The following is a 16,015-nucleotide window of genomic DNA, read 5'->3' on the forward strand; positions in this document are numbered from 1 at the left end:
ATGTAAGCTCCCAGAAGGGCAGGGACTTTTTGTCTGTCTTTAAAAACTTCACTGTGATACACTGACATAAAAAACTGCACACATTTTAAAGTATACAATTTGAATTCATCATCACAATCATGATAATGAATATAACCATCAATCCCAAAAATTTCTCCATGCTTTGTCTTAATCCCTCCTTCTGGCCCCCTTCCCTGGTGCCCCATTCTCATAATCTCCTTTTTGTCAGCATTGGTTTTATATTCTAGACATTTAATCCCTTCAAATGAAGGCTATTACTTGCAAAAGGCCGAGAAAGATTTCTGCAAGTAATGACCTAGATTCCTCCACATAATATTTCTAGAAGCAAAAACTATGGTCTTCCAGAATCTACATATTATCTGTGTCTACCAAAAGGTGCCAAAATCAAACTAGAATCCTGAACACACAGCTTATGCTGATAACCTGACTATAATCTATGTGATTAAAATCTGAATTCAAAGAAGGTAACCAACCAGGTTAAAACAATTCTATAATTTGGTAAGGGAACTATGCTACTTTTTCTTATCCTTTTCAAGAACCCTTCCTCCCAAATCCTTAAGGATCCTTGAATGATCCCCACATACATGTCTATAAATAAATGTTCAAACTCAGTTATAGCTTTTTTTTTTTTTTTTAAACAGGGTGAAACCTGCAATGAGTGAAGTTAAAGACAAATCGAACCAACAAACCAAAATCTTGACTACAGAAGATAGTTGGGATATTTCCTGACCCTGGCCTTAAGTTGATGTAGAAGGAAAAAAAAGAAAAAGAAAAAGAAAAGAAAATAGGAAAACGGTGTTCCCTGAGAATTTCTTACAAGCCCAGACTCACTCAGGCTAGAGACCTGAATTTATTCTGTATGTGGCTGAAAAAATTTAAAGCCAAAAACCAGGCAAATACAAAAAGAGAGCTGGACCAGACTCAGTGATATTAGATGAAATATATGTTATAGCATTACTATATAATGCCACATAGAGTAAAGGTATAAAAATTTAAAATATGTACACACCTAATAAATGAACTTTAAAAGATATTAAATAAAAACCATATAAGGGGCGCCTGGGTGGCTCAGTCGGTTGAGTGTCTGACTTCAGCTCAGGTCACGAGCTCACAGTTTGTGAGTTCCAGCCCCGTGTTGGGCTCTGTGCTGACAGCTCAGAGCCTGGAGTCTGCTTCAGATTCTGTGTCTCCCTCTCTCTCTGCCCCTCAATTGCTTGCTCGCTTGCTCTTTCCCTCTCTCTCTCTCTCTCTCAAAAATAAATAAAACGTTAAAACATTTTTTTTAAAAGTAAAAACTTAAAAAAACATACAACAAATAGACTGATTTTACTATCAAATGGGAGATTGTTAGATTGCCCTGACCCCCTTCCAAAATACATCAGTAAGTACAACGAATATCTGAGTAACTTGACTAACTACTTTGCCCTAGTGACTTTGTATATAAACCTATACCCAATAACTATTAATGCTAGGGGTGCCTGGCTGGCTCAGTCACTGCAGCATGTACTCTTGATCTTGGGGTTATGAGTTTGAGCCCCACTATGGGTGTAGAGAATACTTAAAAATAAAATCTTAAATTCTCTTATCCTATTCTTTTATGTTTATTTATTCATTTTGTGAGAGAGAGAAAGTGAGCACACCCATGGGGAAGGAAGGGGCAGAGAGAGAGAGGGAGAGAATCCCAAGCAGGCTCTGGGCTTTCAGCACAGAGCCCAATGCAGGGCTCGATCTCCCCAACTGTGAGATTATGACCTGAGCTGAAATCAAGAGCCGGACACTTAACTTAGCCACCCAGGCACCCCTTATCCTATCATTTTAATCACAAATATACATTTATAATAAACAGAAAATGTGATAGGCCATAAGAAGTCTCAGCTAATGCAAAAGAGTATTACATAGGAGCACCTGGATGTCTGACTCTTGATTTTGGCTCAGGTCATGATCTCACGATTCCACAGTTCGAGCCCTACCATCAGGCTCCGTGCTTAGAGCCTGCTTGGGACTCTCGCTCTCTCTCTCTCTCTCTCTCTCTCTCTGCCCCTACCCTGCTTGCACTCTCTTTCTCTCTCTCTTTACTTTCTCTCTCTCTCTCTCTCTCTCTCAGAAATACACTTTTTTTTTTTTTAAAAAAAGAGAGAGAGAAAAAAAGGAACACAGCTGCTTCCATTAAAAAAAAAAAAGAGTATTGGGGTGCCTGGGTGGCTCAGTCACTTAAGCATCTGGCTTCAGCTCAGGTCATGATCTCACAGTCCATGAGTTTGAGCCCCAAGTCGGGCTCTATGCTGGCAGCTCAGAGCCTAGAGCCTGCTTCAGATTCTGTGTCTCCTTCCCTCTCTGCCCCTCCCCTGCTCATGCTCTCTCTCAATCTCAAAAATAAATTAAAACATTTAAAAAAAATTTTTTAAAAAGAGTATTACATAAACCACAATCTCTGATTATAACTGAAATCCATGAGAAAATAAAAGGTTTTTAAAAATAGTCATATGGAAATTTAAAAATACATTTCTAAGTAAGTTTGGGTAAAAAAGACATGAAACGGGGACTTAAAAAAAAAACAACAAACCTAACTACTGAACAACAGAAATTCAACCTAAAATCTCGGAATGTAAAGAGGGACTTGTCTTAAATGATTATTAAAAAAAAAAAATGGCTCAAAATTAATAATCTCTATAACTCTCTAAAGATTACAGTGGGGAGTGGGGGGAGTAGAAGAATAAAAGCAAACAAAGTAAGGCAGTATAAAGATGAGAACAAAATTAAGCAGAATAAAGATAAACAGAGATGACTAACGCAGTTCAAAAATTAATACTTTAAATAGAGGAATTATAGGTGTGCCTGGGTGGCTCAGTCGATTAGGCGTCTGACTCTTGCTTTCAGCTCAGGTCACAATCTCACTATTTGTGAGATCGAGCCCCACCTTGGGCTGTGTGCTACAGTGTGACCTGCTTGGGATTCTCTCTCTCTGCCCTTCCCCTGCTTGTGCTCTCTATGTCAAATAAATAAACTTCAAAATACATACAAATATACATACATACATAAACACCTACATAAAGGAATTACACATTTGAAACAAAGGTAATGTCAACTATTACCTCAATAAAATTTTTTTAAGATAAATTAAATGAAAATTATCTTCAAAATTAATTAAGAAAGAAGTAAAAAATTAAACTATATTCACAATGAAAAAGAACTATGGATAGAACATATATAATTCAAGCTAAGAGAATACATAAACAACTTTATACCAAAAAATGTAAAAATTAAGTGATATCAGTATTCCCAAAAAAGAGCCAGTAACCCAAACTGACTCTAGAATAGAAAATGTGAATAGTTCCATAACTATTAAAGAACTGAATCAATATTTTAGATTTTCTCACATAGAAAAACACAGGCCCAGGGGTGCCTGGGTGGCTCAGCTGGTTAAGTGTCTGACTTTGGCTCAAGTCATGATCTCACAGCTCATGGGTTTGAGCCCTACATTGGACTCTGTGCTGACAGCTCAGAGCCTGGAGCCTGCTTCAGATTCTGTGCCTCCCTCTCTATCACTCTATGTCTCTCTCTCTCCCAAAAATAAGTAAAACATTTTAAAAATTTAAAAAAAAAAGAAAGAAAACACAGGCCCAAACTGGCTTTACAGGCTAGTGTGACCAAAGATGTAAGGAATGAATAATTACCATTTTACACAGAGAACTGAAAAAGAAGAAACATGCCTACCATCCATTTTGGTAGTCTCATCTATTCAAAAGCAGATAGGATAGTACATAAATCCCTAGCCAATCTCATTCCTAACCACAGATGCAAAAATCCTAAAAGAAATAATGCCAGAAAAATTAATGTGTGAAAAAGATCATGACCAGATTAAGTTTAACTCAAGAATTCAAGATTGGTTCAACATTAAAAAAATCTATTAATGTAAGTTACCACAGTAAGGGATTCAAGGAGAAAAATACATTATACATACACAATTATTTCAGTGAATGCAGATAATACATGTGATGAAATTCAATGCCAATGCCATTCGTGACAAAAAATTCTTAGCAAAATAAGAATGAAAGGGGATACTTCCTTAACCTGAAGGATTATTATTTTTTTTTAATTTTTTTTTTAACGTTTATTTATTTTTGGGACAGAGAGAGACAGAGCATGAACGGGGGAGGGGCAGAGAGAGAGGGAGACACAGAATCTGAAGCAGGCTCCAGGCTCTGAGCCATCAGCCCAGAGCTCGACACGGGGCTCGAACTCACAGACCGCGAGTTCGTGACCTGAGCTGAAGTCGGACACTTAACCGACTGAGCCACCCAGGCACCCCTTAACCTGAAGGATTATTACAAAAACTTACAGAACACATCATATTCAATGGTGAAATATTAAAAACAATTTCTTAAGAAAAAAATTTTTAAGGTTTATTTATTTTTGAGAGAGAGAGGGAGAGAGTGCAAATGGCAGAGGGGCAGAGGCAGGGAGACACAGAATCCAAAGCAGGCTCCAGACTCTGAGCTGTCAGCACAGAGTCTGACATGGGGCTCGAACCCACAAATCATAAGATCATGACCTGAGCCAAAGTCGGACACTTATCCAACTGAGCCACCCAGGCACCTTTATTAAAAGCAATTTCTTAAATATCAGGAGGAAACACAACAAAAATGTTAGCTATCATTACTTCTTTAGTAAACACAATGGAAGTTTCAGCAGATAGAATAAGAAAAAGATTGGAACAAAGGGGAAAAGAAAACTGCCTTTATCCACAGTGATTATTATTACCTATACAGAAAATCCAGAAATAAAAATTTACATAGTTATTAGAATTTGAGATTCACATTCTTAAAATTACTTTATGTACACTTATGGAGGACATAAAGATACTAGAAAGCTCTACATACAATATTTAATAAGTTTATCCTTAGGTGGTGGGTTTATGGGAGATTTTATTTGTTTTGTTTCACCCTTTTGGTTTTCCCAATGTTCTTCACTGGATTATTTTATTTTATAAAAGAATAACAGTATAATGTTGTAAGATGTTGAATAAATATGTAAAAATCAATTTTATGTCTATACACTAGCAACAAACAGAAAATGCAATTTAAAATATTTGAAAGCAACACAAAAAACAAAAACAAAAAAAATAAAGGCAATACGAAATCTAAGGGTATCTAGGAATAAATCAACTGAAAGATTTACAATACCTTTCTGAACTAAATTATAAAAATTCAAAGAAATAAAAGGATATACAGGAAGGTATACCATGTTAATGATTAATAAGACTAGATATCATAAAGATATAACTTCTTTACAAATTAATCTACCAATGACACAGTTCCCATCAAAATCCTCAAAGTCGTTTTTTTTTTTGTGGAATTTGACAAGTTAGAGCTACAACTCATATGAAAAAGAAGGACACAAATAGGTAAGACATTTCTAAGGAAGAAGAAATATGTAAAGGAAATTGCTCTACTAGAAAACAAGATTTATTATTAGGCTTTAATAATTGAGCTAGTGCAGCATTTGTACTGGGACATACCTGGGGAACAAAGAGGAAACTCAGAAGCCGACTCCCCCTGATAACCTGAGATAGGATAGAGGTTGCACTATAAGTCAGTAGATAAAGGAGGGCCTATTTTAAAATAGTAGGATAATTAGTTATCTTGATGGGGAAAAATGAAAATTACTCCCTACCAGATACCATATTCTAAAATAAATTGTAGATCACCTAATTCTACTAAAATAGAGGCGGGAAAACAGGAATGGATGACTGGTTCTGATCGATGGTAAGGAATGTTTTCTCAGAGAGATGACCTCTGAGCTTCTCCTTGAAGGATAAAAGGAAGAACAATGTGGGAAATGGACTTCCAGGCTGAGACAACAGTAAGATCGCTGTCCCAGAAAGTCCCAAGAGTGAGAAGCATTTTCTAGGAATGGACAGACAACCAGCCCAGCTGAACAGCAAAGAAAGACAAAGATGACAATGGATGACTGGTGCTTCATCACGGTTTTGCACCTGTTTCACTACTTTTCTGGCCTTCTTCATGGCCAGAACCAGATATATTCTCGGGAAGGAAACATTATTAGTATGGTCCTTCTACCCTGATGCTAATTTAAAAACCATTCTTATTAACTGCAGCTCAGATATGCAAGAAGACACCAAAACACTTTTTAAAGGTTTGAGAGGTTCAAGTTACCTTTTCTTTTTTTTCTTCGGTGTTTTGGTCCTGGTTACTAGCAATTATGTTGGCCTTGTTATGCACAGTAGGAACAACCTAGGACCACAAAAAAAAAGCGGGGGAAGGAAAAGGGATAAAACATTTAAACGTCACAGTCATCATACTTATTTATTTAAACAGTTAAAATCTTACTTAACTAAGTCTCTGACTTCATCTAAAAAGTAAAGACCTGAGAAGTAGAGTTCAAGGCCAACAATACAATTTGAAAAATACTACAAGCTAGATAACCCCAAATATTGTGTGTGTGCATGTGTGTGTGCGTGCGTGCGTGTGTGTGTGTGTAACATCAAAGAGCAGTAAGTTCCCAAGCTGGTGTAGATCCACAAAGTGAAGACAGAGAAGACTAAAAAAGAAAGTCATGACATCGACTGTCATCCACACATCTCAGTTTCCAAAATACATTTTAGGGGCAACCTATGTTAGTCTCTAGAACATGGGATGCACCATTTATTTGGTAGGTTTACCTTTTTCTTCACTGTACCCCAGTTCAAGTATGTTTTCTAGCACACTGTGCATACTCCATAACTATCTCAGCATCACTGTTAGCAGGAAGATGAATTATAAATCTAGTCGCAGTCCTGGATAAAAGCTCAGTGAGAGCTGGGATTTAATGATTGATCACTATTATCACTATACATAACGTTCAGGAAGAACCCATTACATGCTTGCACTCAATAAATGTTTACACATGAAACAGCTCCATTTCATAGAAACAATTCTAATTATCGATGGTGCCAACAGCATAGATTACTTTTGTACTCACTTCTTCTTATAAAACAATCCATGAAACATCTTAGGAAAATACAACAGTTTTAGTGATTTTTTTAAAAGGCTCCACGAATAACTAACACAAATAATTTTGCCATAGAATCTAATAATTAACATGAAGATTCTAAGAAAAAAATCTCCTTTCCCAGAAATGTAAAGAAACTGCCTGCCTTGGGATAATTTAAAAGCCAAAACATAACAACAACAACAACAACAAAAAAACCCCACCTCTGTCTGGATATAATTTAAAATTAAATTTTCTTCACCTTTACTATAGAGTCTAAAGACATAAATTAATTTTGGAATAAATGAGCAAGTCTCAGAAATGTTTCATTTAAATAAAAAACAATACTAATCACACATCAACATATATGTAATGTTTTGTATACGAACAGACACTGTGAGTGCTTAATATTTATACCTCTATTTATTTATTTATTTATTTATTTATTTATTTATTTATTTATATTTTTAAATTTTTAAAAATATTTTTATTTATTTTTGAGACAGAGACAGAGCATGAGCAGGGGAGAGGCAGAGAGAGAGGGAGACACAGAATCTGAAGCAGGCTCCAGGCTCTGAGCTGTCAGCACAGAGCCCGACGCCGGGCTCGAACTCACCAACCGTGAGATCATGACTTGAGCCGAAGTCAGATATTCAACGGACTGACCTACACAGGCGCCCCTATACCTCTATTTAATACACACCACAATCCAAGTCAGCGTCAAAAACTGGTGGGTCTACAGGCATGCACTTCCTGTCCTGAAGGATCTTAAAATATTTTGCCTCCCTGACAAGTCAGAATACCTATCCACACTGGACCTACTTTCTCCCATGGGAAAAACCAGCTGAAGTTGAATAGCAGAAGCTCTGGGGTGGGACACGATGTCAGCTGCCACTCGTAAGGTTTACTGTTTTTTTTTTTTTTTTAAATGTTTGTTTTTATTTTTGAGAGAGAGAGTGAGACAGAGTGTGAGTGGGGGAGGGCCAGAGAGAGGGAGACACAGAATCAGAAGCAGGCTCCAGGCTCTGAGCTGTCAGCACAGAGCCTGACGTGGGGCTCGAACTCATGGACAGTGAGATCATGACCTGAGCTGAAGTCGGACACCCAACCGACTGAGCCACCCAGGTGCCCCAAGGTTTACTGTTTTTTAAATAGCACAGAACTATATCTCTGTAAACATATCATTAGCAAGAACAAAAGCTCACCAGGATGACTGCATCCTCAAGGAAAGTAGAAGACTCCATATTTCTTATGAAAAAAACTACATTTTTATATCATTAATATGCAAATGTACCATCAGAAAAATTTAGGTGCCATTATGAAATAACGGCATTAGGGAAGTACAAATGGAATACAGGGAAAAAGAAAACAACACATGATAATAAACTTAGTGAACTGATGGGATGACCCCCAATTTCAAACAGGTTTGTTTTGGAATGTGGAAAAATAATATGAGATGCTACGGTGAAATGTAGTTATGTTATTAAGTCGAACAAAATTACCTTGGCATAAAAACTTTCTATAGAGGAGTGCAATATAAATCACGGGTTCTGGGGCACCTGGGTGGCTCAGTCGGTTAAGCGGCCGACTTCGGTTCAGGTCATGATCTCGCGGACCGTGAGTTCGAGCCCCGCGTCAGGCTCTATGCGGACAGCTCAGAGCCTGGAGCCTGTTTCAGATTCTGTGTCTCCCTCTCTCTGACCCTCCCCTGTTCATGCTCTGTCTCTCTCTGTCTCAAAAATGAACAAACGTTAAAAAAAATAAAATAAAAAATAAATTAAAAAAATAAATCATGGGTTCCGCTCTCAAATAAGCATTTGCCAAATAAATTTAATACACACATTTCTTTCTAGGATGCTGAAAATACAGTTGAGAAATTCAGGAGAAAAAGCTTAAAAAGGTCATATATTGGTGATATGCCTAACACATCCGTTAAAAGTGCAAATATAAAAAAGTAAACTACAACTCAAAGAATAAAAAAAAAAAAAGCACAAATATAAACACCACTGCTCAATTCATGATGTTGATGACGATCTCCATGTAACAGGGGCACTTGAGACACAGGGTCTTTGGGGGCGCTTGGGTGATTCAGTCAGTTGGGCGTCTGACTTCAGCTCAGGTCATGATCTCATAGTTCATGGGTTCGGGCCCTGCATCAGGGTCCGTGCTGCCAGCTTGGAACCTGGATCCTGCTTCAGATTCTGTGTCTCCCTCTTTCTTTCTGCCCCTTCCCCGCTCACACTCTGTCTCTCTCAAAAATAAATAAATATTAAAAAAAAAAATAGACGATAGGGTCTTTGATAGTCCCATTAGGAAATGACTTCTTTGGGGGTTTTGAGGAAAGTCTCAAAGTTTAATGAAAAGTGGTCAAAACTGATTAAGCATGTGGCTCTATTTTCTACTCCTGTGAGGGTCAATACTATTTGCAACAACAAATAAGCCAAAGAGAGCACCATTTTGCAAAGATATGAAACTTGATTCCTTTCATTGCCTCATTCAAACAGGAATCATTTTGTGTTGAAAAATGGAGTAAGTCATGGACATAATAATTAACACCATCACCTGAATATGTTCCCTTGTCTAGAATCAGAGACAGTTCAATGCTTGCTGAACCGAATGCACCATGTGGCAGTCTGCTGTGCCGCATTGGGGCTGAATGACTCGAGCAAGGCACAATGCAGAGAAGATCTTTTTTGAACAGTTGCAAGAAACTGCACCGTTTGTCATCTGAGTGAAAATTTCCACTTCAGCTCACCAGCAAAGGCTGGATTAAATGCTTGCTTGGCCTTTTTGGTTGACTTTATAACTTACTTAAAAGCTTTGAACATTTTTTGGGCAGGGCATTCACAAGTGGCCACATAAAGGTATAATTTGATTGGCTCATTCTAGCTCAAAACGGTTTCTTTAGAAGTGCCATTTGGCAAGGAATAATTTGGCCATTTTTCCTATTGAACTCAAGTTTCCAGAAATAAAAGTGATAGGCTCCACAACTTTCTCTTAATGTAAGAGTTAAAAAGTGGCTTCCAAAAACTTTGATTCCAAAAAAGACTTCAAAAGTGGATCCCAAAAAATTTCAAATGGTATCAGAGGGAAAAGACTTTATTCAGTTCACCTCTGTCAGTCAGTCTTGGACTAGGAGGGATCATACTGCAATGCAGTGCACCACAGCAGAGCGGTGGGGTGAGCGTGTAGCCTACTGTGTGCAGGGAGGTTCAAGTGTGGCAAAGTGTATCGATGCCCCCCCCCCCCCCGCCCTCAGGGCAGCCAAACATCTGTCTGTTCGGTTTGCCACCCGAATACTATTCTCTGTATGCCTTGACATACAAAAGGTTGAAAAACACTGCCTTACTTATTGAAAAGCATTTTTAGAAAACATGCAGTTTTTCTACTGTTCAAAAGTGCCTGTGTTTTGAACAGCTGTCTTCCATAAAATAAAGAAAAATAAACATTTCTTCCCGTTACAGGGCTTATGGGTGATATTTCTGCTGCATGTTACAATACAAAATACATACCCTGCCACTAACATTAGAGTTGTAATTCCATACCAAAAGAGTAATTTATTACAGAAGCAAGCGTTATGATTAAATACTGCTGGTTTTGAATTTGGAATGTCCAAAAGAACATACGACAATGCACCATGTTTGCATGCTTTAATAAATACACAGAACATGATAGTACCTCTAGAATGGTGTTATATCTGACCCCTTTATGTTCAAAGTATTTTTATAAATAAAGTAACTGGCTCAGAAAAGTTAAGTAACTTGTCTCTCAGTTAGCAAAGCTGGTAAACAGGGAAATCAAGGAATTGAAAACAGGTCGGTTTGACTCCACAGCCTGTGACTTAAACCAGTGCAAGCTGGAATGACTCAAATTTGGCCAAACGACCACAATCAAAGAAAAAAGGGGAAGGTGAATAACTAAAGAAAATAACTAAATTTTTATGAAGTAATGCTTTCTCTGGGTAATAGTAGGATCAAAATGAAAATAATGTAGAAAAAAACACAGAGGAAAAGCTTGGTCTATAGATACGCAGAGAGTATTTTTAAACGCTTTGAAAATATTAACTTAGGCTTACTCTTGGAGTGGACGACAAGCTCTGAACAACGAACACCACAGGATTTCCTGCATTCTTAATGGCCTCGACTGCTTCTCTGTGTGAGGCATTCTGCAAATCTACTCCAGACACCTGAAACACAGAAGTCACTTCAATTAGAAAGGCTGTCGAGTTCACATATATTAACCAGCTATGAGAACAGCCAGAGTCTAATGAATTAGACCAAAGCCAAAAAACCAAGATTGGCCCATAAAAAGCTTTGTTGCTTTAGGAGAACATATTTAAGGAAAATAACATTCCGCCTTCAAGACAAGCGAATGAGACAAACATCTTAGTAACAATAGCCCTGGTTAAATACAATTATCCAAAATAGGTAGCTCAGTTCATGACAGAATCCCAAGAAGCTTCTGTGCTGTGGTGTCACCTCTGCCACCAACACAGCACATAATTCTGAGTGGGGACAGGGAAGGGCCGTCTGGACTCTTCTCTCGAATTGAGAAGTATGATATTTTAAGCACACTGTCCATTATCACAATTGAGTAGCGGAACATCTCTCAAATGATGTTCAAAAAAGAACTATGAAAATATCCATGGGTTCTCTTACTAAAAGTGTTCTCTGTTCAGTAAATTGGGGTAAGTGTAAATAGCTCCTCATCATACAGATTTCAGAAAACCTAACATGCAAACGTCCATAATCTCCAAGAGCATTCTGTATTTACCGTATTTAACAGAACCAGTTTTTCAAAACGATAATGTAACAAGGCCTTGGTAAATGCAGGGGTGCCTATGGTCAGCAGACAATGACAGTTTGTGAATACTTTTTCATGTTAAGGAGACCAAAGAAATCGGAATGTAGGTGGATAGGGATGTGGGATCAAGGTTGGCTTTTGTGTTTGAGATGGGAGGTATTACAGTAATCGTGGTGCAGTGGAGAGGAAATGGATATGAGAGAGAGAAGTGACACCTGTAGAAGTAAATCCTTGGACACTGAGGAGGGAATGACTTCTGTGCTACAAGTTAGGCAGGTTGGCTTTAGACAGAAGCACAAACAGTTCATTTGTTGTTACAGATACAGTTAGGAAAAAAAAGATTTGGCACGCAGTGGCAGCAAGGGGAAGTTCCTTTTTGACTGCTTTCATTTTCTCCATGAAATAAAAAACAAGGACCATAAACTGAGCAGTTTAGGAGGTATGAAGGAGTTACCTCGGGAAGCAGGAAAATGAAATAACTAGGGACATATTACAGGATTGCAGGGCAGAACTAAAGACTCACTTGAGAAGGAGCTCATGAATTTTAAAATGAGACCAGACAGCACTGTTATTTTCTCCAGCCATGCCAGAGTCCTGAAATAAGCAAAGGGTTGCATTTAACTAGGATGTGGTTCCCCCAGACAAGTTCAGTAAAAGCAAAGGGGATCCAAGGAGCTGGAAACGACAAGGATGATCAATCACGGAATCAGAGCGGAGTGAAGAGAAAACTGAGCACCTCTGAAGCTGAGGGACACACAGGTAAGGGCCTGAAGGTATGAGACAGGAGCGTCGTATGTGAGAGGTCTGAAGGCAGGTGGGTCCAGGGGTGCCTGGGTGCTTCAGACACTTAAGTGCCTGACTCTTGATTTTGGCTCAGGTCATGATCCCAGGGTCATGGGATTGAGCCCTGTGTCAGCTCTGCACTCAGCATGGAGCCTGCTTAAGATTCTCTCTCCCTCTGTCCCTTCCCCTGCTTGCTCTCTCTCTAAAAAGAAATAAATGATTGGCAAAAAATTTTTTTAAATAAAAAAATAAAAAAGGCAGGTGAGTCTAAAGCACAGTGCAAAATGGAGAGGAGAGAGAGGTGAAGTCAGGAAGGCAGCTGAAGGCACACCACACAAAAGCCACGGCAGGAACTTTGGCCTTTTATTCTAACAGACATCTGGTGGGAGGTTTCAATGCTCTGTAAAGCCTTTTCCCATCTGAACTCAGGAAGGATGAGGATAATAGTAAATGCATATAGAAAAAAATTTAACTGAAGCTTAAAAGCAATCACAATGGTTTGATGAAGCTTCTTACGAATAACCTGATCCCCATGACATTCTACAATAAATGAGGTAGAAGCTATAAAAGAACGACTTCATCTTCCAATAATAACCAGCTTCGGTTTCCCCAACACAGATTTCCACAGGGTTAAATGTGAATCCCTAAAGTTGGGAAGTTAGGGGGGGAAATGGAATTCTGTTACAACAAAAAAATAACCTGAGTGTTTCTAAGCTGTAAATTTATAACCCAAAGTGTGTCCCATTCACACAAGACAGACCCATTTCTAAAAATGAAATTAAATTCCAATTTCCCACTTAAACAAATCTTCTCTACATGGGCCTAAATCCTTTATGCAATTGTGCAATTGTTTCAAGGCAGAAAGAAATATTAAGCTTTACTTAAAAACAAATGAGTAATTCTCTTCACGGGAAAAAAAGTAAACAAATGACTCAGTATGTTTGACAAAATAAAGATTCAAGTATTAACATTTCACATCTGGTGTGAGTTTAAAGAAATTTACTAAATCTGAGACACAACAGTGATATAAAAGTGTTGATGGATAAGTGAGAGAATACATTCATCTTACAGCAGAGAAAGATGAGGGGAAAACCCACAAAATTTAAGAAGATAAACAATGAACAATCCAATTAGGAAACAGGCAAAAGACCTGCACAAACATCTCCCTGAAAAGGACACATACATAAGGTGTGAAAAGTTCTTTATCATTTTCCATTGGGGAAACTCAAAACAACAATGAGGTATCACTATCTGCCCATCAGAACGTGCAGAATGAAAAACAGTGACAACACCAAATGTTGGTGAGGATGTGGGGAAACTGGGCCACTCATACATTGCTGGTGGGAATGTAAAATAGTACAGCCACTGTGGAAAATAGTTTTGACAGCTCCTTTCAAAACTAAAAATGGACTTACCATACAACCCAGCAATTGCATTCTTGGGCATTTATCTCAGACAAATGAAGACTTATTTTCACTCAGGAACTTGTATGTGAATATTTAGAGAAGCTTTATTCATAACAATAAGCCCAGAACTGGAAACTACCCAAGTGGCTTTCAGTGGATGAATGGTTAAACTCTGGTACCTCCACACCATGAAATACTACTCAGACATAATAAAAGGGTATCAACTGTTAATGGACACAACAGATTAAATGAACTTCAGTGAAATTATACAGAATGAAAAAAGCCAATCTCAAAAAGATACAGAATGCATAATTCCATTTCTGTGATAATTGTGAAATGAGGTAATTAAAGACATGGAGAAACAGATCAGTGATTCCCAGAGGTTGGGGATGGGGGGACATGAAGAGGGGAAGAGGAATGGCTGCAGAGGGTAGCACAGGGGAGTCTTGTGGTGATACGGTTGAGTTTCTTGATTGTGGTGGGGGTTATGCAAGGCTACACATGTGATCAAACTGGAGAGCTATAAAAACACATACAGTTCTACATCGGTGTGTGCCTAATTGGGAAGATGGAAATAAGGTCTGTGAATTATGTCAATAACAGTATTTTGGTTTTGCTATCGTACTATGGCTATAGTTACTGTTAAGGTAACATTAACATTGAGGGAGGCTGAGGGAAGAGTACATGGGACCTCCTTGTATATTTCTTTACAATTTCTTTCCCATGACTCTGTATTTCAAAATAGAAAGTTAAGGTGGGGGAGAGACCAAACAAAATACAAAACATATAGTTAAAAATTAAGTTCAAATATATCAGTAATCAAAATAAAAAATTAATCCGTGCCACTTATTTACTAGAAGATTATCAATATAGATTTAATAAGACAAAATCCCTTATGTATTGCTTACAAAACATACAGCTAAAACAAAATCACAAATAAGGGTGAAAATGAAGGAATGAAAAAAAACAAAAAAACAAAAACCAAACCAATGTACCATGCAAATACTTAATAAAGGAAACCACACCTGCCCCAGAAGGAGTAATCCTTTTAAAATATGTATGCATTCATCATCTTCTAATGGATTCTCAATGCGTTCAAAGACAACCTTCCAAGCTCTCTGTGATGTGGCTTCACTTTACCTCTCAGACCTTTTCTCTTCGCGCTCTCTTGCTCCCTTTAGCTACATTAGCAGTGCCAGTCTGCTTTCTGCTCCTTCAACACAGCCAGACAAACTCCTACCTCAGAGCTTTCGCCTTTTAGTTCTCTCTGCCTGGATCCTTCTTCCCCTATACATCCACACGGCTCATTCTCACGCTTCCTGTATTTGTAACCAACCTATCAGTTGCAATAACCACTTCCATTCCTTATCTTTCTGTTCTATTTCTCCATAGAATCTACAATCTAACACTCTACACATCACTTATGTAATATCTCCCCTACTACCATGTAAATGCCATAGGAGTAGGAATTTTGCTCATTTTCTTCACTGCCATGTCCCCCGTGTGTTTGAAATTTTCTTTTTAGTTTCAAAAACACAAATATAACCTAATATTTGTATATACAGAAAGGTTTTACACAGTTCTTTGCTTTAATACTCACAATCATGCTATGGGTTTTGAATTCTCATTTCCATGAGAATAAGGTGCGTTTAATAATTTGTCCAAGAACAAATGCAAAGTAAACAGGGCAATCAAGACTTCACCCCATGACCTCCAGTGCTCTTTTCACTTTATCAGAGCTGAAGCACCAGGGCTGAAGTTTATCATCATAAAGCAGGTGTCACGAAGGAGCAGATGCTGGGACTGAAGATACGGAATATGAGGTCATCCAATAAATGCAATGCAAAGAAATGTGTGAGGTTCAGACCTCAGGACATTCTCAGTGCCTTGATGGACCTTTTAAACTCTGCTCTGCAAACCTGCCACATGTGAACAATGGATTCGCCCCTCCCTCCAATGGAATCTGGGAGGATGTGCGTGGCTATTCCACTGACACATATTTATAAAAGGTA

At 38.1% G+C, this 16,015-nt stretch overlaps 1 protein-coding gene across 3 annotated transcripts in view; it reads right to left on the reverse strand.

Annotated features, from left to right (window-relative positions):
* PATJ (PATJ crumbs cell polarity complex component) overlaps window positions 1-16,015 on the reverse strand; it is a 364,021-nt gene that overhangs the window by 209,163 nt on the left and 138,843 nt on the right. For 2 of the 3 annotated variants that reach the window (XM_049618559.1, XM_049618561.1), the window contains exons 25-26: window positions 11,087-11,197; window positions 6,198-6,275 (exon numbers count right to left, since the gene is read on the reverse strand). In XM_049618559.1, the coding sequence (XP_049474516.1) occupies window positions 6,198-6,275; window positions 11,087-11,197 (189 nt within the window). The remainder of the gene's footprint in view (window positions 1-6,197; window positions 6,276-11,086; window positions 11,198-16,015) is intronic. The other variant, XM_049618560.1, reaches the window with a different exon arrangement.

The sequence above is a fragment of the Panthera uncia genome (genome assembly GCF_023721935.1).
Source record: "Panthera uncia isolate 11264 chromosome C1 unlocalized genomic scaffold, Puncia_PCG_1.0 HiC_scaffold_4, whole genome shotgun sequence".
Taxonomy (NCBI): Eukaryota; Metazoa; Chordata; class Mammalia; order Carnivora; family Felidae; genus Panthera; species Panthera uncia.